The sequence below is a fragment of the Aquarana catesbeiana genome, linkage group LG01, assembly GCF_042186555.1.
Source record: "Aquarana catesbeiana isolate 2022-GZ linkage group LG01, ASM4218655v1, whole genome shotgun sequence".
NCBI classification, from domain to species: Eukaryota; Metazoa; Chordata; class Amphibia; order Anura; family Ranidae; genus Aquarana; species Aquarana catesbeiana.
The window spans coordinates 372,755,000-372,779,826 of record NC_133324.1 but is presented as its reverse complement, the minus strand read 5'-3'; the positions used below and the strand labels follow the sequence as shown (position 1 = coordinate 372,779,826).

The 24,827-nt window shown below is 41.1% G+C and overlaps 1 protein-coding gene across 3 annotated transcripts in view; it reads right to left on the bottom strand.

The window, feature by feature from the left end:
* The window catches only part of GOLM1 (golgi membrane protein 1), a 160,344-nt gene that overhangs the window by 96,695 nt on the left and 38,822 nt on the right, over positions 1-24,827 (bottom strand). For all 3 annotated transcript variants that reach the window (XM_073633447.1, XM_073633431.1, XM_073633437.1), the window contains exon 2: positions 693-842. In XM_073633447.1, the coding sequence (XP_073489548.1) occupies positions 693-818 (126 nt within the window). In that variant the 5' untranslated portion in view covers positions 819-842. The remainder of the gene's footprint in view (positions 1-692; positions 843-24,827) is intronic.

Below are 24,827 nucleotides of genomic sequence, written 5' to 3'. Positions count from 1 at the left end.
TTGACAGACAGCAGGACTCAGCCCTGCCCCCGGCACTGGATTTGATTGACAGCAGCGGGAGCCAATGGCTTCTGCTACTAGCAATCTATCCAATGAGGACCCGAGACAGCGGCTGGAGCTGCTGGGCTTGTGCTCGTTGTTGGAACGATCGGGTTCAGGTAAGAAAAAAAATGGCGGGGCAGCTGCACCACAGAATGTTTTCCACCTTAATGCATTAAGGTGAAAAACCATTAGAGAATTTACAACTCTGTTAAACTGGTAATGATGGTGCATCAATCATTTAAATCAGGGGTCTCCAGACTTTCTATACAAAAAAGGGCCAGTTTACTATGCTTCAGACTTTAAAAGGGGCCAGACTGTGGCCAGTGGAAGTAGAAAATGTTCTGGCATCAGTAGCAATGCCCCATTATTCTAGCATCCCACTGCTGGTGGCAGTGGGAGCAATAGCGCCCCAAGGGCCAGGTAAAAGGTAAGCAAAGGGCGTAATCCTGCTCCCGGGCCGCAGTTTGGAGACCACTGGTTTAAATTATTGTACAATAGATCTAGTATTAGAAAGGTTGCCAACAAGGTACAGCTGTTTCCAGGTCTCACTTTTATAAATTAGCAACCAGCAGCCCAAGCAACTCCTCGTGCAAAAGCCCTTGATAATGGCTACACATGTCTTTGCGAAGCACAGTTTACAAATGTCCTACCTGTAGCTCCACACATCTTGAGCTTGTAATCCAGTAATTTATTCCAAGCACGAAAACACATGCTAGGAGCACGGCGATAAGAAGAGGTGGGGACTTCATGCCTCTACGCCCGGTCCCCAGTCCCATCCTATGAAAAAAAGCTCTTTAAACCTGCAGAAGAAGAAGAATTGAAAGCAGTGTTACAAGAAATGTGGGTGAAAGAATGTCTCTAAAAAGAAGCAACTAGATTTCAAAAGGCTAACAACTGCACCAAAAGGGGTAGAGCACAGGTCTTGCATTGCGTTGACATCACCTATCAACATCTTCCCATTTTCTTTCCAGGATCCTCTCCACATCAATGAAAGACTTTATTCTTCCTTAAAAAGGCCAAGTCCGACCAAAGCCAATGTTTCAGTTACAGGTGGATACAAGTAGGGGGAAAATCACTAACAAGATTTCATCACCTTTCATACTATAGTAAAATGATTTCATTTTACCATTCCCTTCCAACCTGCATCACTCTCTATTTAACATAAATAAAAATATGGATGTAACAAGGTATATCAGGTGGACTTGGCCTTTAAGTGCTTGCTTTTACACACAAACACACGGTTAAATTAGTTTTTTTTCATCTTCCAGGTGAACACTAATAACAGGTTTAGAATTTAATAAAATATTTGAGATCTTTTAATTATCTGACAAATTAAAGTAGAATTATAGGTAAATCTCTTTTTTGTATGGTGGAAAGAATAACGGAGGGTTATAACCCCTGTAAAGGTTTATTTTTGCACTCTTGGTCCCAAAGAGGAGATGTCCATTCACTTTTTGTCCCATAGCCAAAACAGAGTGGGAGGAAATTCCTGCAAAATTAAGGGAATCTTGAGGGCCCCCAGGTCACCAGAACTATTATACCCTCTATTACTTTTCTAGGGACAACCCAAAGTTTGGGATTTCATTTTACTTTCAATGAGAATAGTAAACAGAACAAAGAAGAGGGTTAATCTCCCTAACGGGGGCACTGACAGCAATAAAACCTTACAGGTTTTGCCTTTAGTTTACTCTGGAAACTAAATCTAACCATAGGTTGTGGCCAGCTGATAGGATGCAGTCACTGTACACTACAAAACCCTTGTAAAAAGCTACCTGGGGATTACTTAAGTGACAAGAGTCATAAAAAAAGTTTACATTTTTGCAATTTAACCCTATTATCAATTGCTTTAGTATCAAAAAAATATTCTAGCACTAAAAGCATCTGACCGCCAGCAATAGAGTCACTCAGGTCAAAACACGACACCAACATAAAAACACATACCTACTAATCGTCCGGACGCCAAATATCACTACACACAGGGTTGCCAAGCATTATTTATCGCTTTAGGATTATAAACATAGTATAAAGACCAAAAAGGGTATAAAAGGTAACAACCAAAGTGTGTAGAGCCTTTGGGGACCTGAGCTCACGTGCAACTCCCTACTGTATAAAAAGGTACCTTACAGAACACTATTCACAATACCCAAGTAGATATCGCAAAAGGAGGGTATCCATAATAGGGTCTATTGCGGTTGACCACCCATCATGCAGTACAGTTCACTAGATTTAACAGGAGGCCAAGACCATCTTGAATAAGCCAGTGGAACTCAGGTGTACTGTTGTGATAGTATCTGGAGTGCTCTGGTGCCAGCCTGGTAAAAAGCGGCAGTCTGTATATGGGAGAGCAACAGTTAAAATTTGCAGACAGGCTGCGGTATGGAGGTAAAGCAGTGGTGTAGGTTACAAATAAAATTGGAATAAACAGCGCTCATAGGGTATAGAACAACAAAGCCCTAGGGCAATGAACAGTGAAAACAATGAAAAAGAATATTTTGCGGCAGCTAAATCCCATGGGTACTAGACCCTGGAGTATGGAAAAACAATATAAACAGCGCTTACAAAACGTGAATGAATACAATACACCATAACATACATGATTTACATGAATAACTGTGTAATAAAGTGCTAAGTGCTCAAAAAAAGTGCACAAGTGCTTCAATATTACTAGTGCTCCACAATTGAACGGTGCCATGTGCCATACTCCCCCTGTTGTGACCCCACAGCTTTGCAGTCTGGGGTCAAAGAGGCTTGGATCCAAATCAGATCAATAAGGAGACAAACGTTTTCTCTGGGAGATTCTGCTGAGATAGATAGATAAATAAATTTGAACCAATATTGAAGTACTGTATTCCAAAAGGTAAAATAGGCGCTACTTACAAGAGACCAAAACACAACAGGCACCAGCATGGAGGTCCAGGTGCGCCGCTGATCGCTGTGTGTTCCACGGAGGGTGGAAGTAATGTCAGCGGTTCCAGTGATGCCTATGGACCCAGTGGATCCATAGGCTTGGCACTAGGAGTCTGTTGGGCCTTAAATATTGAATTGGATCTAAATTGTTTGTCTAACTGGTAATATCTGCTGTGTTGCACTGGCATTCAGACAACTCAATTATCACATTTCTTTGGGGTTTTTCCCCCTTTAATTTTCAATTTTTATTCTTATTTTATTTCATTTTATTTTTAATAATATTTTTATATTAATTTTTGTTTTTCACTACATACACATTTTCATTTTTTAACATGGTCGCCTAATTCAATATGGTATATGATTTTAAAGATAAAAACTGTCTAGAGATATTTGTAATAGATTTATTTTTTGTTAAACTAATACCGTATATAGTGGAGTATAAGCCGAGATTTTCAGCCCTTTTTTTAGGCTGAAAGTGCCCCCCTCAGCTTATACTCGAGTCACCGCCGTCTGCCTACCTGATCAGCGTGTCATGCAGACAGACGGCGGCCAGCGTGTCATAAAAACATACGGCGGCCATTCCACTGTTCAAAAGCTGCGCCTCCTCCTCATCTGTTCTAGGCAGAACACTCAATTTCCCAGCAGTCAGTGTTCAGCCTATCACGGACATCCTCTCATTCTCGTCCGCGGTATGAGGATGAGCGGACGTCCGTGATAGGCTGAACACTGACTGCTGGGAACTTGAGTGTTCTGCCTATCACAGACGAGGAGGAGGCGCAGCCTTTGAACAGTGGAATGGCCGCCGTATGTTTTTATGACACGCTGATCAGTGCAATAGATGATACAGAGCGGCACACGGAGGATGCAGATCGCCACACGGAGGCATGCACAGGACACAGAGGATGCAGATTGGCACAGGGAGGCATGCAGCTGCAGATGGGCATTGTTGACCCTTTTTTCCACTTACAGTAGCTGCTGCATTTCTGAGCCCTCGGCTTATACTCGGGTCAATAAGTTTTCCCAGTTTTTTATGGTAAGTTAGGGGCCTCGGCTTATATTCGGATCGACCTATACTCAAGTATATACGGTACCTTCGAAAATTACCTTATGTAAACACTGATTGTGTTAAAAGCTTTATTGAATATATGATGGTAACAGGACATGTCATATTAAGGAAGTCGGTGCTTTGACGCTTAAGGAAATTGGCTATTTCCTATTGGATAGTGTGAGAGGAGGGACCTGCTCTCAGGTATAAAATTAGATTACACTAAACCGGAAGTGATGTCCTTGATGACGCCCTGGAGGAGGCATTGACGCACTTCCGGTCTTCTGAACCACTGACATCACTTCTGCCCTCCGTGGAACGCACACCGACCAGCGGCACACTCGGAGCTCCATGCTGATGGATGCTCATAAAATCAGCACAGTCAGAATCACCAGAGAAAACATTTGTCTCCTAATTGATCCGACTGGATCCAAGCCTTGGATCCAAGACTGCTGTGGGTCCTTGCCATTTGGTGAGTGGGGTCACAACAGGGGAGTGTGGCACATGAAAAAAGGGGAAGATAGATATGGCGCTGCTCTTATTAAGAGGCAATTTGTAACCTCTAGATACTGGAGGGGTGTGTATACCATGGGTGCATAGAATGCAAATAGTGAAAAAAGTGCAGAAAATAAGAAATGTAAAAGATAAAGGGGAGCCTAGCGGAGCAGACATGCATTGTTAGAGCTCCACACCGCTGAGGAGAGAAGAGAAGGACAAAGCGGAGCCTGCAGGCTCAAAAGGTATCCATTTGAACCTTTTTGCCCCTGGGAACAAACTGTGAAAGTTTGGGCAGGAAATATGGTACTGGGAGGAAACCGTGGCAGAAATAAAAATCACCTCACAAAGAGCTCACAGGCACTCACTGCAGCTGAAGCAGCTCCAGTCACCTCACAAGATACAGCATCAGGGCACTCTCACAGACAGAAAATGTCACAGCAAGACTCTCCATTTGAGTCAGATACAGAACAAATCCTCTCACAAACTTCTCCACAAGCCTCCTCAGCATCCCCAGTAATATTATTACAATTTGAAAAGATGCTTCATAAGGCTTTAAAACAAACCTCAGACCAAATAACAAAAAGCCTAACCAAAGAAATAAGAGAGCTGGGAAACCGCACCGCAGCCTTAGAAATAAAAATGGATGAAATTGAAATTACAACCCAAGAAAATATAACAGAATTGGAACAATTAAAAAAAGAGAATTTAATACTTCAAACTAAGCTCGAAGATTACGAAAATAGAGCCAGACGTTCAAACTTGCGCATAAGGGGAATACCTGAATCTGTGACAGACATGCAATCTACTATTACTGCTCTATTACAAGAACTAAAGCCAGATATCCCTATTGAACGTTTAGAACTGGACAGAGTACACAGAGCCCTCACAGCCAAAAAGAAAGATGGACCCCCACGTGATATAATCACAAAATTTCATTATTACAGAACGAAAGAACAAATACTAATTGCTGCAAGAGAAAAAAAGGAACTTAATTTTCAAGGACACAATTATCAAATTTTTGCTGACCTATCCCAACTTACTATTACTAAAAGACGATCCATGAAACCCCAACTAATGGAACTGCAACGCCACAACATTATGTATCAATGGGGCTTCCCCTTTTCAGTCAGATTTAACTACCAAGGTACAATTTACAGAAGCAGATCAGCAGATGAACTACAACAAACCCTTTTAAAATTAAATCTGACAGAACCCACAAGCAGCAACACTCCCACACGCAGAAGAATGGCGTCATCTTCACCTTCAGGCAGCACCCAGAAAATTTCAGAACAAAATAGGAATCATCATTCTCACAAAAGAGGCCATTATGCCACATCATCCATGGACCAAGAAGATTCAATGGACTGACATCCTAATTCCTGATATCTCTCCATTTATTATACTAAGAGATGGTTCTCTATAAAAAACCTATATTTATAACTGAATGTAACTGCATTCTGATAGTCACACACTGTGTGGGATCATGTTACATTCCAGTTATATTTCTTATTACTTCTGATTCATATAGCCTTAGAATATATAAGTGAAATAAGGAAATTCTTGTTCAGTTATATATTATCAGGTAATAACAATAGATTTATTACTTTTTAGGACAAATATGTTCAATAATCCAGAAGTAATGGAAGCTTTTTCTTTCTTTTCTTAAAACAAATATATTATTACCTAACTAGTTCCTAGAATTATGTTTTTGTTTATTCTAATCTGAAGCAATACAACCTCAATTTTATGAGTTAACATATCTAAACAGTTACATATGAATAAAATATGTAATTGTTTACTCTAAAAGGGTTAAAATCCCAAAATAATTCAAACTATCTTCATCAATACCAAAGTTATTAACAGTACCTTTCTAACTGAATTATTTAGCCTAGGGCAAGACTAACCATATACAACCACCCTGGAATAAATAATTTCAACAAAAACTATATTCTGCACTTCAATTAATGAAACATCATTTTGATGTCTTTTGACATAGCACTTCTCTCCTGTAAGCGGAAGATCCGTGTACCCCCATTAGCCCTCCTCATTCTCCCAACCATATTATGTGGGAGTGTGACGCAGGCACTTATTCCCCTGAGAGAGATATTTATTCTCTTTCACGGGTAAATTGTGATTAGTTGCAAAAAATAATTTATACAATGTATCATCTAATCTCATATGTTTTTTGTTTACTCTTTACTCCAGAATTCACTGGTTTCTTTTCTATCTATTCATCTCTTCAGTCCACACAGGTTGATCTGCGCAGTCAGCTCTGCATAACAAAAAGTAAGTCAAAACTATTTGATCTATTGCCATGGCACCACTGAATATACTTTCCCTGAATGTTCAGGGAATAAATGTCCCTCAAAAAAGGACCAAAGCCTTCCGTACTTTCCATAACAAGAAGGCTCACATAGTATGCCTCCAAGAAACACACTTCACCAAAGATTCTACTCCAAAATATATTTCTCCTTTTTAATCAACAAATTTACACGGCTTCTGCCTGTACCAAGCAAAGGGGAACTCTAATTGCATTTCACCGATCCACACCATTCACCTTATCATCAGAAATTAAAGACCCAGAAGGTAGATACCTGATACTCATGGGTTATATAATAGATACAGCAATCACGGTGATTTCCTACTATGCTCCTAACAAACAACCTACACCATTCCTCTCACATATATTACAAGTGATTAATACACACAAAATAGGAACAGTGATAATGTGTGGGGATTCGAACCAGGTCCTCCTCCCATTTCTAGATAAATCACCTTTTACACCATCCAAAATAACCTCTAGATTACCTTTTTCTCAACTTCTTTCCAAATACAATCTGGTAGATTCATGGAGAGAAAGTAACCCAATGAAAAAGAAATTCACTTATTTCTCGCACCCTCATCAAACCTTCACCAGAATAGATCATATTTTTCTAACAATAGGAATGATACCAGAAATTATTGCATCAGATATAATTCCAATTCCGTGGTCTGACCATAATGCAGTATACACTACTATAGCCTCAGCCATACCAAAAGCGCATGACCCAACGTGGTACTTACCGGACATAATGCTCAAACACCCACTACATCAGATGGCCATTGAACAAGCTTTAAAGGAATACATATCAATTAATAATACAACAGACATCTCCCCAATAACACTGTGGGAAGCTCATAAGCCTGTCTTGCGTGGTACAATACAAAAGACAAATGGCACCATTTAAACGGGAACGCAAAAATCTAGCAAAAAAACTAGAACTCAATTTTAATGCAGCCTACATATCATTTCAAGATAATCCATCTCAGAGTACAAAATCTCATCTGGAAAAATCTAGATTGGAATACGATCTATTTCTCAGTTGATAAATCCCTCAAACGCTCCAAACACAATTTCTACATGAATACAAACAAACCAGGTACATATTTGGCTCGGGCATTAAATTCAACTAACAAATCTTTCAAACCAATACGTTTGAAATTATCAAAAAATGTTTACACTTGTAATCCAGTTAAAATAGTCCATAAATTTCACTCACATCTCGCAACTTTATACAAGACAAACAATGAATTTAATCCTACAGAAGCTGAATCCTTCTTCTCAAAAATAACCTTACCTGAGTTATCTCAGAATCAAAAAAGCAGTTTGGATGAGCCTATAACTATAGATGAAGTTGCTAACACCATAAAAGACCTAAAACTTAACAAAAGACCAGGCCCAGACGGCTACTCGGCTTTATACTATAAAACATTCTCAGAAATACTCTCTCCCATTCTCACTGAAACTTTTAACAAACTTCTAGATGGACATTCTTTTCGGCAAGAAACACTAATGGCAATTGTTTGTATGATCCCAAAACCCCTTTCTGATGATACTTCCTGTGTGAATTATCGGCCTATCTCTCTGTTAAACCTCGATATTAAATTATTAGCAAAAATAATAGCAAAACGCCTCAATAGCATTATAGGAAAATTAATACATAGAGATCAAGTAGGCTTCATGCCAAATAGACAGGCAGGCGATAATATACGCAGGACAGTATTATTGGCACATATTGCTAAAAAACGGAAAATCCCTTTATGTTTTCTATCTCTCGATATTAAGAGGGCATTTGACACAGTATCCTGGCAATATATGCAATATTCATTACAAAAATGGGGTTTTGGACCCCACTTTTTAACATGGATCAAAGCATTATATAATAAACCCAAAGCCTATATAAAATATGCTGGATACAAATCTGAAGCCTTTAATATCGAAAGAGGTACCCGACAGGGTTGCCCATTATCTCCCTTATTATTTGCCCTTATACTCGAACCCATGGCCCAATACATCAGAACAAACCAAACTATAACTGGCATTGAAGTAGGAGGTATTACACACAAATTATGTATATTTGCAGACGATATATTACTTTTTCTATCATCACCACAGGTCTCTGGTCCTAACTTAATACCAGCTCTTGATGGATTTGCAGCCCTATCCGGCCTTATGATTAATCCTAAGAAATGCCTAGTGCTTAATATTTCACTCACAAACATGGAATTGATCCCGGCTAGGGCTGCACTCCCATTCACATGGGCAGAAAAATCAATCCCATATCTTGGAATTCATTTAACAGCATCTCATTCTGACTTATTCTCAACCAATTATTCTCCTGTATTAAAGACAGATCACAAATCTAATAAAACAAATGGTCGCAACTTCCTTTATCCTGGATAGGGAAGATTAATGCAATCAAAATGACTATTCTACCCAAATTGCTTTATCTATTCAGAGTCCTCCCTATTCCAATTCCTTCCTATTTTTTGAGAATAGTACAAAAAAGAGCAACTTCGTTTATATGGGGCTCTTCTAAACCACGTATACCTATACACACACACTACATCTTCCCAAAAATAAAGGAGGCCTGGGATACCCTAATTTTACTAACTACTACAGAGCAGCACATTTGGCCAGTCTGTCCAAATACCATGCAAAACAGGAAATCCCATTATGGGTATTTATAGAGGCTTCAGAAAATGACCCTCTATTAATATCAAATTTATTATGGCTTGATCCTAAAGACCGCTTTAAAATTCATAATCCCATAACTAAACACTTCTTATCTCTCTGGGATAAACTAAAAACCAAATATCAGTTACAATCTCCACACAATTCTCTCCTTTCTTTTATCAGAAATCCGGCCTTTTATCCGGCATGGATCTACCCAAATTCTTTTAAAGCTTGGACAACATCAGGCATTCAGACACTAAATGACTTCATAGCATCTAATAAGGGAAAGCGCCTATGGTCAAAAGGTTAGGTTGTCAAATGTAGAGTACCATCATCCCGAAAAATCTACTACAGAGGGAGGCAGGGAGTAGGGCAGGCCGCAGTTCGCTACTTCTGTCGGCAACTGTCCCTACCCCCCACATGCAAGAAAACAACACAGGGGACTATTTCGGTACTGAGAATAATTAAATAATAGTACAAGGAATGAAGAGAAGGTGGTAGGATAAAAGCTATATTTTTAATAGAAACCATTTTAAAAGAAGATATATACATATATCTAAATATTAGAGTAATATAGCATATACAGTTGTAATACAGGACAAAGTAATGTATACAACCACATAAATTGTATCTAGCAATGACAGAGGTTCTAAGAGTGACTTAGGTTCTCGACCGGTTTCGCGGTATTCACCGCTTCCTCAGGAGAATAAAGTCTGTAATGTGGCATAAAAAACAAATAATAGATATATAACAATTCACAGATACATGGTTTTTGTGGTGATTACAGCGAAATCATTAAATAATACAATAAACAATAAGGTACAGGTTAAATAAAAGAAGGACAGGCTCACCCGTTCAGGTATTCTCTGTAGGTATATAGGACCCCAAACAAATCCCCCTGCGACGAACACAGGGGTAACAAAACAGCCTCTGGTGGATAAAATATTTAAGTAATTGAGTGTGGATCATTAAACCACAAGATAGACATAGCGTGGTAGAGTATAAGGGTACCCATCAAAAGCTATGAATTTAGAACCCGGTGTGCAAAAAGGAGAAGGATGAAAAGGTGGTTGGAGAGGACAGGAAGGGAGGGGGGGGGGAACAGGAAGGGAGAGGGAAGGAAGGAGAGGAAAAGATAAAGGGGAATAAGGGGGGGGGGGGGGGAGGAGAAGGGGGGATAATGGGGAGGGGGGGGGGAGAGGGGAGGAATGAGAGAGGAGGGGAAAGAGGGGAGGGAGGAAGAGGAGGGAGGGAAGGGGGGGCCGCAGGGGGGGGGGGGACGGGGGAGAAGGGGAGGGGAGAGGGGGCGGGGGAGGGAAGGAGGGGGGGAAGGAGAGGGGGGGAGGGAGCGGTGGGTGGTGAATAGGACCTATAACTTAGATCCAGGTGGAAAAGGTGAGACTGGGAAAAGAGAGAGAAATTGCACACAGATAATACGGGCCATCACTTACTACGACATAGATCAACGAGAAGGATGGAATGAGGTAAGGGGGGAGCATATAGTAAAAGGGATCGTGGCATTAAATGGGTTAAACGATCCGGGCGCTCAGGGGTTAATGATTAACACTCCACAGGCTGGGGTCAGTGGTATGCGCAGGGACAAAAAATCACCACAGCAGCTGTAATAAAATAAGGAAATTTTTTTATTCCACCATATTAACGAAGGGGGGGGGAAAGAACAAACAGTTACCCACACAGCAAAATAGGGGGGGGGGGAAAGGGGGAACAGCAGCGGTAACTCACTGGGATAAAAAGTATCATAGAGAATATAATAATAAAAATAAATATAAAATTAGGTAGCCAGTACCAGAAGATGACAAGGTAGCAAGTTATATAAAGTCCCCAGTGAGGCAGGGATATTGGGATACCAGCAGAGCAATATATAAAAGTGCTGCAAGCAGCCACTGTGTGTGCGGGCGATGGTGACCAAGCCCGCCATGGATGGGAGGGGAGATAAGTAGGAAGGAGAAACCAGCCAGCGGGGGGAGAAAACGGGAGGGAACAGCGAGGAGGGGGGAAGGTGCTGAGACTTACCCGAGATACTGCTCCTCATGAGGCACGCCATCAGAGGCTGTAGGCTTATACAGCGGCCGTGTCCGGCCGCTATAAAAGCACCCCAACCCGGAAGTCAGGGACGTCCTAACGGAGGCGGTCCCTGACGTAACCCGGGTCTGCTCGCCCGCACTGCGCAGGTGCACCATGAGTGCTACTGCGCAAGCGCGCGCTCCCGTCAAAGGGAGTCTAATTCCCAAACGAGGAGACGCAAGCAGTCAAAGGACTGCCAGGGCGGGCATATGTCCGTCGCATAGGAGAGAGACCGGGGCAGCCTACCAACAGAGTCTGAAAGCGGGGGATGGGAGCCTGACCTTGTACAGCAAAAAAATATATGAAGATAAAGCAGCAAAATACAACATAATGAAATAAACATAAAGGAAATTTCTATACAGGCATTGTATAAAATTATTATGTAAGGGTGTCAGTTACCCATAACTTATGGGGATAAATCTTGGGCAGACATGGTCAATTCATTAGTACTCGGCCCTGGGAGTGCCAGGGTGGGGAAGTGGGAGGGAGGGAGGGGAATGGGGGAAAAAAAAAAAAAAAAAAATGTGTATGCAAAGCCTTTTATGTGGGCAAAACTATCAGGGAACTTAGGCAGAGAATCGGTGACCACCTCTATGACTCAGAAAACGGTAAATTGACTACTATTGGCCGACATATCGGACTTTATCATAGATTCGACAATTCCGTGGCCAAATTCCTGGTATTAGAGGTGGTTAAACCCAGTCCCAGAGGTGGCGATTGGGATCGCTCGATATTGCAGAAGGAGTCCCTCTGGATCGAGCGACTCAACGCCACCACCCCACCTGGCCTAAACGAGTCGGTGTCCTATAGGGCTTTCTTATGAGTCCATGGTCACCCCCCCTTCCCTTTCCTCCCCTTCCTCCCCCCCTCCCCCTCTCCCCCTTGTGTGTTTTTTTTTTTTTTTTTTTTTCCCCCCATTCCCCTCCCTCCCTCCCACTTCCCCACCCTGGCACTCCCAGGGCCGAGTACTAATGAATTGACCATGTCTGCCCAAGATTTATCCCCATAAGTTATGGGTAACTGACACCCTTACATAATAATTTTATACAATGCCTGTATAGAAATTTCCTTTATGTTTATTTCATTATGTTGTATTTTGCTGCTTTATCTTCATATATTTTTTTGCTGTACAAGGTCAGGCTCCCATCCCCCGCTTTCAGACTCTGTTGGTAGGCTGCCCCGGTCTCTCTCCTATGCGACGGACATATGCCCGCCCTGGCAGTCCTTTGACTGCTTGCGTCTCCTCTTTTGGGAATTAGACTCCCTTTGACGGGAGCGCGCGCTTGCGCAGTAGCACTCATGGTGCACCTGCGCAGTGCGGGCGAGCAGACCCGGGTTACGTCAGGGACCGCCTCCGTTAGGACGTCCCTGACTTCCGGGTTGGGGTGCTTTTATAGCGGCCGGACACGGCCGCTGTATAAGCCTACAGCCTCTGATGGCGTGCCTCATGAGGAGCAGTATCTCGGGTAAGTCTCAGCACCTTCCCCCCTCCTCGCTGTTCCCTCCCGTTTTCTCCCCCGCTGGCTGGTTTCTCCTTCCTACTTATCTCCCCTCCCATCCATGGCGGGCTTGGTCACCATCGCCCGCACACACAGTGGCTGCTTGCAGCACTTTTATATATTGCTCTGCTGGTATCCCAATATCCCTGCCTCACTGGGGACTTTATATAACTTGCTACCTTGTCATCTTCTGGTACTGGCTACCTAATTTTATATTTATTTTTATTATTATATTCTCTATGATACTTTTTATCCCAGTGAGTTACCGCTGCTGTTCCCCCTTTCCCCCCCCCCCTATTTTGCTGTGTGGGTAACTGTTTGTTCTTTCCCCCCCCCTTCGTTAATATGGTGGAATAAAAAAATTTCCTTATTTTATTACAGCTGCTGTGGTGATTTTTTGTCCCTGCGCATACCACTGACCCCAGCCTGTGGAGTGTTAATCATTAACCCCTGAGCGCCCGGATCGTTTAACCCATTTAATGCCACGATCCCTTTTACTATATGCTCCCCCCTTACCTCATTCCATCCTTCTCGTTGATCTATGTCGTAGGGGTAAGTGATGGCCCGTATTATCTGTGTGCAATTTCTCTCTCTTTTCCCAGTCTCACCTTTTCCACCTGGATCTAAGTTATAGGTCCTATTCACCACCCCACCGCTCCCTCCCCCCCTCTCCTTCCCTCCCCCGCCCCCTCTCCCCTCCCCTTCTCCCCCGTCCCCCCCCCCCCTGCGGCCCCCCCCTTCCCTCCCTCCTCTTCCTCCCTCCCCTCTTTCCCCTCCTCTCTCATTCCTCCCCTCTCCCCCCCCCCCCTTATTCCCCTCCTCTCTCATTCCTCCCCTCTCCTCCCCCCCCCCCCCCTTATTCCCCTTTATCTTTTCCTCTCCTTCCTTCCCTCTCCCTTCCTGTCCCCCCCCCCCCCCTCCCTTCCTGTCCTCTCCAACCACCTTTTCATCCTTCTCCTTTTTGCACACCGGGTTCTAAATTCATAGCTTTTGATGGGTACCCTTATACTCTACCACGCTATGTCTATCTTGTGGTTTAATGATCCACACTCAATTACTTAAATATTTTATCCACCAGAGGCTGTTTTGTTACCCCTGTGTTCGTCGCAGGGGGATTTGTTTGGGGTCCTATATACCTACAGAGAATACCTGAACGGGTGAGCCTGTCCTTCTTTTATTTAACCTGTACCTTATTGTTTATTGTATTATTTAATGATTTCGCTGTAATCACCACAAAAACCATGTATCTGTGAATTGTTATATATCTATTATTTGTTTTTTATGCCACATTACAGACTTTATTCTCCTGAGGAAGCGGTGAATACCGCGAAACCGGTCGAGAACCTAAGTCACTCTTGGAACCTCTGTCATTGCTAGATACAATTTATGTGGTTGTATACATTACTTTGTCCTGTATTACAACTGTATATGCTATTATTACTCTAATATTTAGATATATGTATATATCTTCTTTTAAAATGGTTTTCTATTAAAAATATAGCTTTTATCCTACCACCTTCTCTTCATTCCTTTGTACTATTATTTAATTATTCTCAGTACCGAAATAGTCCCCTGTGTTGTTTTCTTGCATGTGGGGGGTAGGGACAGTTGCCGACAGAAGTAGCGAACTGCGGCCTGCCCTACTCCCTGCCTCCCTCTGTAGTTCATAGCATCTAAATCATTCCTTTCATTCCATCGCTTAGAGAAAAATATGATCTACCAAACTCTGAGATATTTAGATATCTCCAAATCAAAAATTTCTATACACCATTCCTAAAGGGGGATACACCATTATCCCAATTATCCATTTTTGAATCGATCTGTACAAAAGATCCATTTGCTAAAAGGTACAATTTCATCACTTTATAATCAATTATATGGAATAGCAAATCTTAATAGACCCTCTTACGTTCAGAGGTGGGAGGAGGACCTGGGACGAACTTTAGAAGACACGGACTGGTCTAACATATGGCTCACATCTAAGTCATCTTCACCCAACATCTTAGCACTGGAGACAAATTATAAAGTCCTAACTCGCTGGTACCTTGTACCCGCTAGAGTGGCAAAATATTCACCTAATACCTCAACTCTTTGTTTTCGAGGATGCCCAGAAATAGGCACATATTTACACATATGGTGGACGTGCCCAGTAATCCAAACCTTCTGGAAGGAAGTCTTCGTGATTGCATCTAAAATATTTAAAAAAATAATACAACCAGATCCATATTTAACTTTACTTAATCTAAAACCGGAATGGTTAACACTCTCTCAATTCAAACTTATGATCCAACTAATAACGGCTGCAAAACAAACAGTGGCCAAGGCATGGAAATCTCCTACATTGGTACTAGCAGAAACAATTCACAGAATGAATAATACAATGTCCCATGCTAAGATGGTAGCCATCGATCAAAATCAAATTCCAAAATTTGAAAAACTTTGGCATCCTTGGATAAAACAACAGTTCCTGTCAAACTTCAATGACTCTGTCCTGTTGCCATGGTAACAGATTAAATGACTTACAGAGACACCCATTCTAAGGCTTCAAAGAGAACTAAAAAGAATAATAAACTGACGAGCGGGACAACCTTGTGGACCATACCTCTACCTTTCAACCCTTTTTCTTCTTTCTCTTTCCTTTTCTCCACCTTACGATTAAAGCTCATTACCAGAATTTATTTGACCTATATACACTCTACTTGTAAACAATATGTATAAATCATTTAAATACCTACAAAAGTAACTAAGGAAATGATATATATCTTTAATTTAGGTTTACGTGAACCCAATGTTTAATATTTACCTATATAAACCCTACTGTAAAACAATGAGCTTACTTTATAGATCCTTGTAAACTTACTTTATGTATCTTTATAACATTGTATACTCAATAAACTTCTTTTGACAAGAAATGTAAAAGATATCCTACTGTGTAAACTTCCGGATCGCTTATTTATAATTCATACTGTTAGAAGCTATGTACATTCAAACAAAAATGAAAAAACAAAAAGAAAAGCGCTAACATTTCCTGTGTGAAATCCACAATCCTGTGCAAAATCTGCAATTCAAAGTAACATTTCTGTGCCAAAAAAAAAAAAAAATACAACATATATGACTGGTATATAGTATTGCTGTGAAACTGGGCTCAGAAACATGCATATACTGTCCTTAAACCCTGGTGTATAAAAAAAAAAAAAAAAAGTCCATTGCTAAAGTGACAATGTGCTCCTTCAAATTGTTCTGTGCTTCTTAGAAAACAGTGCCCCATAAGAAACGCACTCACCGCTATTATTCACCCCACAAGGAGGCATTTCACTTTCACAGTATGAGCCACTGTGCAGCCTGTGGAGTAGGAAAACTTCCTGTCCTGTATCCTCCAAGTGCCTCCTTGTCTGTGATGTAAGTGGTCTCCTTCCTGTTAACCTCTTAAATGTTGCCCACATGTATAGAGGAAAAAAAACTCTAGTGTGATACCGTCGAAATTTCCAAATATTTATTAGTAATACTGATCCGTACTCACATTTAATAAAAATAATTAAAGCAAAAAAAAAAATGTTCAAAATCAGGAAGCCGGAGCGATCTGCGCTCCACGGCTCGAAAATCAGAAGTGATGCAATAACGCGGTTAGTCCCGCCCTGCGCGTTTCGTCACTGGGACATCATCTGGAGTGGCGCCATCTTGCTAAACCATCTGGTTTTTATAATGGTATGAGGTGTGTTCCAAATTGGTGGCCATGTGACCGCAGCCATTTTTGGTCCAGAATTCGGCATGGCAGATGCTATTGATAGTAGTGTGATTTAGAATGCCAATGAGTAAACAGCACTACTCCGCAACATGACGAGTTGTCATTTTCAAAGGACTACGTAACAAGTTAATTGTAATGGACACACCGCATAATCCAACAATAAAAATATCATGGTACACAACAAAATTAAGTTAAAATATATAGTTACATAATGGTAATACAGGACAGGAAGTTTTCCTACTCTACAGGCTGCACAGTGGCTCATACTGTGAAAGTGAAATGCCTCCTTGTGGGGTGAATAATAGCGGGGAGTGCGTTTCTTATGGGGCACTGTTTTCTAAGAAGCACAAACAATTTGAAGGAGCACATTGTCACTTTATCATTGAACTTTTTTTTTTTTTATACACCATGGTTTAAAGGACAGTATTAGAGGTCGACCGATATATCGGCCGATATTTGGCTTTTTTTACTTAATCGGCATCGGCCGATTGTGCTGATAAAAAAAGCCGATTATACCTTCAGCGGGACTTGCAAATGACTTCTGTAATATAAGTCAATGCAAGTTGTCTGAAGTTTTCTTCTCTCCTCCTCTGGGCAGCCTGCCAAGTCTGATAAGAAGATACATTTGTATCTCTTTAGGTTCTTTTATCAATAGACTGAACTCGTGGAGAAGTTCTCAGTTTAACCATTTAAAGACTAAATCTTTTCTGACATTTGTTGCTTACAAGTAAAAATCCTGTATTTTCTGCTAGAAAATCACTTGGAACCCCCAAACATTATATATATTTTTTCTAGCAGAGACCCTAGGGAATAAAATAGCGGTTGTTGCAATATTTTATGTCACACGGTATTTGCGCAGCAGCCTTTCAAACGCATTTTTTTTTTTTTTAAATACACTAATGAAATATTAAAAAAAAAAAAAAAAAAAAAAAGCAGTAAAGTTAGCCCATTGATTATCTGTTTTTGTGTATTTAATATTTAAGATATAGTTTTTTTTTTTTAATCTAAATTATACATACAAGTGAACTGATTGGAGGTTTGTTTTGTTTAATAAATGTTTAAATATAAAAAAATTTCTGTATCACTTATTACTTAAGGCTGCTTTCACACTGGAGCGGGCAGGCGTTGACAGTAAAACGCTGTTAGTTTTAGCGGCGCTTTACCATCATTTTAGCGGCGCTATTCGGCTGCTAGCGGGGCACTTATAACCCAGCTAGCGGCTGAAGAAGGGTTTTAATGCGCCCCTGAAGCGCTGCTGCCGAAAGGCTGTGCAGGCGCTTCGGCAGCGGTGCCCAATAATTTCAATGGGCAGGAGTGGAGGAGGAGCGGTATACACCGCTTCAAAGATGCCGCTTGCAGGACTTTTTTTTTTAACATCCTGCCAGCGCATCGCCTCAGTGTGAAAGCACTTGGGATATCACACTGAGACTGCAGGGGAGCCATTTTACAGGCGCTATTTTTAGCCCAAAAGCACCTGAAAAACGCCCCAGTGTGAAAGGGGTCTGACTGTCAGATTTTATGAGATGAAGGGAAAAGAAGAAAAAAAAAAAAAAAAAAAAAAAAAATCGGCCTAATATATCGGCCCAAAAAAATCGGCATCATATATCGGCCATCGGCCACCGCGATTTCTAAATATCGGCTTTGGCATCGGCCACAGAAAAACCCATCTCGGTCGACCTCTAGACAGTATATGCACGTTTCTGAGCCTAGTTTCACAGCAATACTATATATACACACACCAGTCATATATGTTGTATTTTTTGGCACAGAAATGTTACTTTGAATTGCAGATTTTGCACAGGATTGTGGATTTCACACAGGAAAAGTTAGCACTTTTCTATTTGTTTTTTTTTTCATTTTTTTATCTTCGTTTGAATGCACATAGCTTCTAACAGTATGAATTATAAATAAGCGATCAGGAAGTTTACACAGTAGGATATCTTTTACATTTATTTTCTGCACTTTTTTTCACTTTTTGCATTATATGCACCCGTGGTATACACACCCCTCAAGTATCTAGAGATTGTAAATTACCTCTTCATAATAGCAGCGCTATATCTATCTTTCCCCTTTTTTCATATTTTTCTAGATTTGCCTTAGGGTAAATTTATTGATAGAGGCTGCAGCTCTTCACATATTTTACATTTAATTCTCATTTGTAACATAAGCACGGGAGTCAAATCTTTCATCAGAGTGTGGCACATGGCACCGTTCAATTGTTGAGCACTAGTAATAATATTGAAGCACTTATGCACTTTTCATGTACTTTTTTGAGCACTTAGCACTTTATTTACACAGCTATTCATGTAAATCATGTATATTATGGTGTATTAATTGTAATTATTCATGTTTTGCAAGCGCTGTTTATATTGTTTTTTTCAATGGTGTAGGTTAGGCAGCCTAGCATGGATGTTAAAGAGGTTATAAAGCAATAGGAAGCATCTTTCCAAGCGGGCACAATCGTCCGTGTTTAATCCTCAAGGCTAGCCCTCAGCAGTTTGCATAAAGGTCCAGCACCAGGGGAGGGGGGGGGGGGTCATTCATGGACTTCATGATCTCTGTCCTGCCTCCTCCTGTTGATAACAGCCACTGTCCGCTCATCAAGTAGTCCCGGTGTCCTCCAGTATTGCCGCTGTGTGGCTGTGCAGTCATCAGATCAGCTCCCCGTTCCCCATCACCAGGGAATTCTACAAGAGCGTCACGTGAGGCTGATGAAGTCAATGCGTTTCACTAAAAACTAATGTAGCTTTGTCTGGCCGGGGAGGGGCAGGCAACTGCCTATCCCTTATAGCACTCACCTCTTTATGGTAGTGCCACCCTTAACACAACTTAAAAAAAAAAAAAAAAAAGACAGCAAGAGGCTTTTAGTTTTTCATCACTTTGTGTTCCCCAATAGTCTCCAAGGGTTACTTGCTCCTATAAGGATAATTCTAAGAGTAGGCTCAGTAATAACTATAGTGGGGCACTTTTGGGTAGACTCCCCATATATTAACATGGGGAAAGAAATACACCTCCCAGAAAGAGGCCATACAGCGAACATCAAGACAAGCTTACAGACAGGTCAGACACATGGACAAGCAAACAGAGGTCATGGGTATCTAGGTCTCACAAAATACCTGGAGATTCATCTTTCAATTCAAACCAAGTGGTGTCAGAGACCTTAACCTATATATCCACCATGTTTCTATCTACAGTAAAATAAGGGTAAAATTCACCTCTTGGGGATAACTTGAGGTCAAAGATTACCTGAATTTACATGCCATCTATTTTCCCACCAGGATTAGAGGCAAAATGTTTTGCCAGAGGTTTTTCTGAGTTTTTTTCTGGGCTCTACACACTTGGTTGTTACCTTATACCCTTATTGGTCTTGTACCATGTTTGTAATCCTAAAGTGATAATCAACGCGTGATAACACGGTGTGTAGCGATAGTTGGCGTCTGGAGGATTAGTAGGTATATGTGTTTGTTTCAGGTTTGTCTGTCCTTAATGCACTTCATTGTTGGTGCTGTGTTTTGACCTGAGTCACTATATTGCTGGGGGTCAGATGCTTGTCGTTCTAGAATATTTTTTGATACTAAAGCAATTAATAAAGTTTACATCTTTGCAATTTAACCTTATGATGACTCGTCACTAAAGTAACCCCGTTGGTTTCCCAGGTAGCCTTTTACCAGGGTTTTGCAGTATACTGTGCGTCTGGTTATGGTAACACCCCCCACTCCCCCAACTGGTGAATGGTCTATTGGAGTTTATGGTTTTTCAAAATACACAAGGGCCCTGTGTTTGGTTTCTTTTGGTGCAGTCATGTACACCTGGCTCAGTCATTTTTTAACTACTTAAGGACCAGCCTCGTTTTGGATTTTAGGTGTCTACATGTTTAAAACAGGTTTTTTTGCTAGAAAATTACTTAGAACCCCCAAACATTATATAATAAAATGGCGGTCATTGAAATACTTTTTTTTGCACCGTATTTGCGCAGCGGCCTTATAAGCGCACTTTTTTTGGAAAAAATTCACTTTTTTTTTTTTTTTTTTTTTTTTTATTCAAAAAACAAGACAACAGTAAAGTTAGCCCAATTTTTTTTTTATATTGTGAAATATAATGTTACGCCAAGTAAATTCATACCCAACATGTCACGCTTCAAAATTGCGCCCGCTCGTGGAATGGCGTCAAACTTTTACCCTTAAAAGGCGACGTTTAAAAAAAAAAAAATTCTACAGGTTGCATGTTTTGCGCTACAGAGGAGGTCTAGGGCTAGAATTATTGCTCTTGCTCTACCGGTCGCGGCGATACCTCACATGTGTGGTTTGACCACTGTTTTCATATGCAGGCGCTACTCGCGTATGCGTTCGCTTCTGCGCGCAAGCGTGTAGGGACGGGGGGGGGGGGGGTGTTTATTTTTACACCGTTTAAAAAAAAAAAATAATATATATATGGTGTCACTTTTATTCCTATTACAAGGAATGTAAACATCCCTTGTAATAGAAAAAAGCATGACAGGTCCTCTTAAATATGAGATCTGGGGTCAAAAAGTTCTCAGATCTCATATTTGGACTAAGATGCAAAAAAGAAATAAATAAATAGTCATTTGAAAAAAAAAAATAAATAAATAAATAATATGCCTTTAAGAAAAGTGGGCAGAGCTGACGTAATGACGTCGCTTCAGCCGTCCAATGGTATGGAGACGGGTGGCGGCCATCTTAGCCTCACTCGTCTCCATACCCAGGCACTGAAAGGTCCCGATCGCCTCCGCCGCTACAGACGGCTCCGGTAAGCGGCGGAGGGTGCGGGAGAGCGGCGGGAGGGGGGGAGTGGAACCTCTCCCGCCGCCAACGGTGATCTCGCGGCGAACTCGCCGCAGAGACCACCATTATCGTACACAGAACCGGCTCCTGTAAGGATGGTTACCTCGGTTGTGGCATCAGCTGCTGCCGTTACCGAGATATCCATCTTCAAAGTGCTGACGTATATGTACAGGAGCCGGTCGGTAAGTGGTTAAAACCACTTTTGTTGAGCTGGGTGGTGCTTGTAGGGGTGTAGCCAGCTTAAGTAGCACACTGGTTTAATTATCTGTGCAAACAAGGACCATACTCACAATCATAGTTTGTAGTCCTGTGTTAGAATTGTGATAATACTATGAATTGAAATTCAGATCTCAATATTGGCTCTATCCTTTAGGAGCAATGTGAGCAACAGAAATGAGCAGTTTGTCCTATGCCAATACAGTTTCCCTTACTAGTAGAATTTTAATGTCAATTTTTAACTCCTAGGATTATACTTCAGTGCCTATAAATTTGCTGTGTTGCTAGTGCATGCTGTATATGTTCTTTGTAACAAGCGATCTTCTAAATGTATCATTTAATTCAAATAGAAAAAAAACTGCTGGCTGCAAGAAAATGGGCTAGTTTTACAAGAGATTAAATTGCAATAGCAAACTAAATCCAATGTAGCGTACAGTAGTAGTGTATACATCACAAAGGAGGAACATTTTATGGTCGGTTTGTTCAGAAACCAATAATATAAACGCTATCTCTGCCAATGGAAGGATACAGGTCAGCTGACATCTGCAGCTCCATAGAGAGCTATGGATGGTCCGATCAGGTCTGCCTGAAAAACTGACTGGGTGACCCGATTGGGTCCCTTTCACTTTGACAGACCATAGTAAATCAATCCCATTTTTTTATTCTATTTTTTTTCCCCACAAGCTCTGTCTCTTATATAAGGCAATTTATAAAATCTCAAAAAAAGTCCAACTCAGGTGCCTATGATTATTATAGCAGCGCTACTATCATAAAATTAGATCAGCTTTCATGTGTATATGGCACACACAAGGAATAAGCAGTTGACAGATGTGAAAAAAGTCGCAGAAACTGCAGATGGTGATCTTGCTATGTTACAAAATTAAAAACACCCCACACCGAAGTCCGTGCATCGCACTCCCCTTCGGGGTTCACACTCACCAGAGGGATAGATATATCAGGCATGGATTAGTAAACCACAGCTATCCTCAGCATTAAGGAAGGTGTCACAGCATATTATAAAATCTCCACCGGTTCTCGGACAAAGAAAAAGGCTTCAATAGTGTAATTTCGTTTTCTCTCTTAGTTTATTGGATAAAAGATTTTCCCACACAGGGTCATTTAATCAAAACAGCTTAAAACCATCTAGGCAAAAGGACGAGCATTCCTCAACACAGGGAAGGTGCGACTCCCGCATCCGCCGCTTGCTTCCTGGTTCATCTCTTCCTGGTCGTGGAACACACTTGTCATGTACGGTCGTCGTAAGATCACGCCCTGACTAGTTTTGTCACTAAGACTTCTTCTGAGGGCGTGGCCTTACGACGCAACGTCCCGGCTTTATATACCAACAGAACAATATGCAAATGTAAATCCTACAGTGGCGCACTGATTACCTAAACCCACGGCAAGCATATTCAGTTTTCATTCTGTTAGAACAGCAATGGGGCATAGAGGACTTGTATATATGCATATATTCAACATTATACAATCATAATAGGTAAACTTTCTTAAAACACACTATATCTTCTTCATGGTCAATTAAATAAAAGGCGACAGTCTACATAACTAATAAAATAAACATCCCCATATTATAAATTGCCCATACAACCAAAATACATTAACATTTTTAAATTGAAAATTTAACAAAACTCTAAAATTACTGATGTAATATAACCATCACTACTGTGAATAATAATATGATAACACTACACACAGTGATATCAGCACGAACTACAGTATCAAAATATTGATACTCTTTTTTTATATGTTTTAGATATCAGGGTATGTTTTATCCACTTCAGCCCTGGACCATTTGGCTTGCCAAAGACCAGAGCGATTTGGCACTGCGTCGCTTTAACTGACCATTGCACGGTCGTGCGATGTGGCTCCCAAACAAAATTGACGTCCTTTTTTTCCCCACAAATAGAGCTTTCTTTTGGTGGTATTTGCTCACCTCTGCGGTTTTTATTTTTTGCGCTATAAACAAAAAAATTAAATTAAAAAAAAAAAAAAAACCCAATATATTTTTTACTATAATAAATATCCCCTAAAATATATATAATTAAAAAAAAATTCTTCTTCCTCAGTTTAGGCCGAGACGTATTCTTCTACATATTTTTGGCAAAAATCGCAATAAGCGTTTGATTGGTTTGCGCAAATGTTATAGCGTCTACAAACTAGGGGATAGTTTTATGGCATTTTTATTAATTTTATTTTTACTAGTAATGGTGGCGATCTGCCATTTTTATCGTGAATGTAACATGGCGGACAGATCGAACACTTTTGGGGCTATTTTGGGACCACTCACATTTATACAGTGATCAGTGCAATTAAAAATGCACTGATTACTGTGTAAATGTGACTGTCAGTGAAGGGGTTAACCAGTAGGGGGCGCTTAAGGGGTTAAGTGTGTCCTAGGGATGTGTTCTAACTGTGGGGGGGGGATGGGCTACGTGTGTCACGACACTGATCACTGCTCCCGATCTTAGGGAGCAGTGATCAGTGTCCTGTCACTAGGAAGAATGGGGAAATGCTTGTTTACATCAGCATTTCCCCGTTCTTCCTATCCATGAGACGATCACGGGTATCCCCGCGAACATAGAGTCCGCGGGACCTGCGATCACTCACGGAGCTCGCAGCGGGCACGCGCCCACAATGCCACGTCTTAAAGTTAATATGCCTGTACGTGCCCTTCTGCCGACGTACATCAGCGTGAGCCGGTCGGCAAGGGTTAAGAAATTTTACCTATGATGATGATTGTAGAATGTTGAATATATGCATATATACAAGTCCTCTATGCCCCATTGCTTTTATAACAGAAAGGAAACTGAATATGCTTGCCGTGGGTGTAGGTAATCAGTGCGCATCTGTAGGATTTACATATGCTTCTGTTGGTATATAAAGCCGGGACGTCGCGTCGTAAGGCCACGCCCTCGGAGGAAGTCATAGTGACGAAACTAGTCAGGACGTGACCTTACGACGACTGGATATGAAG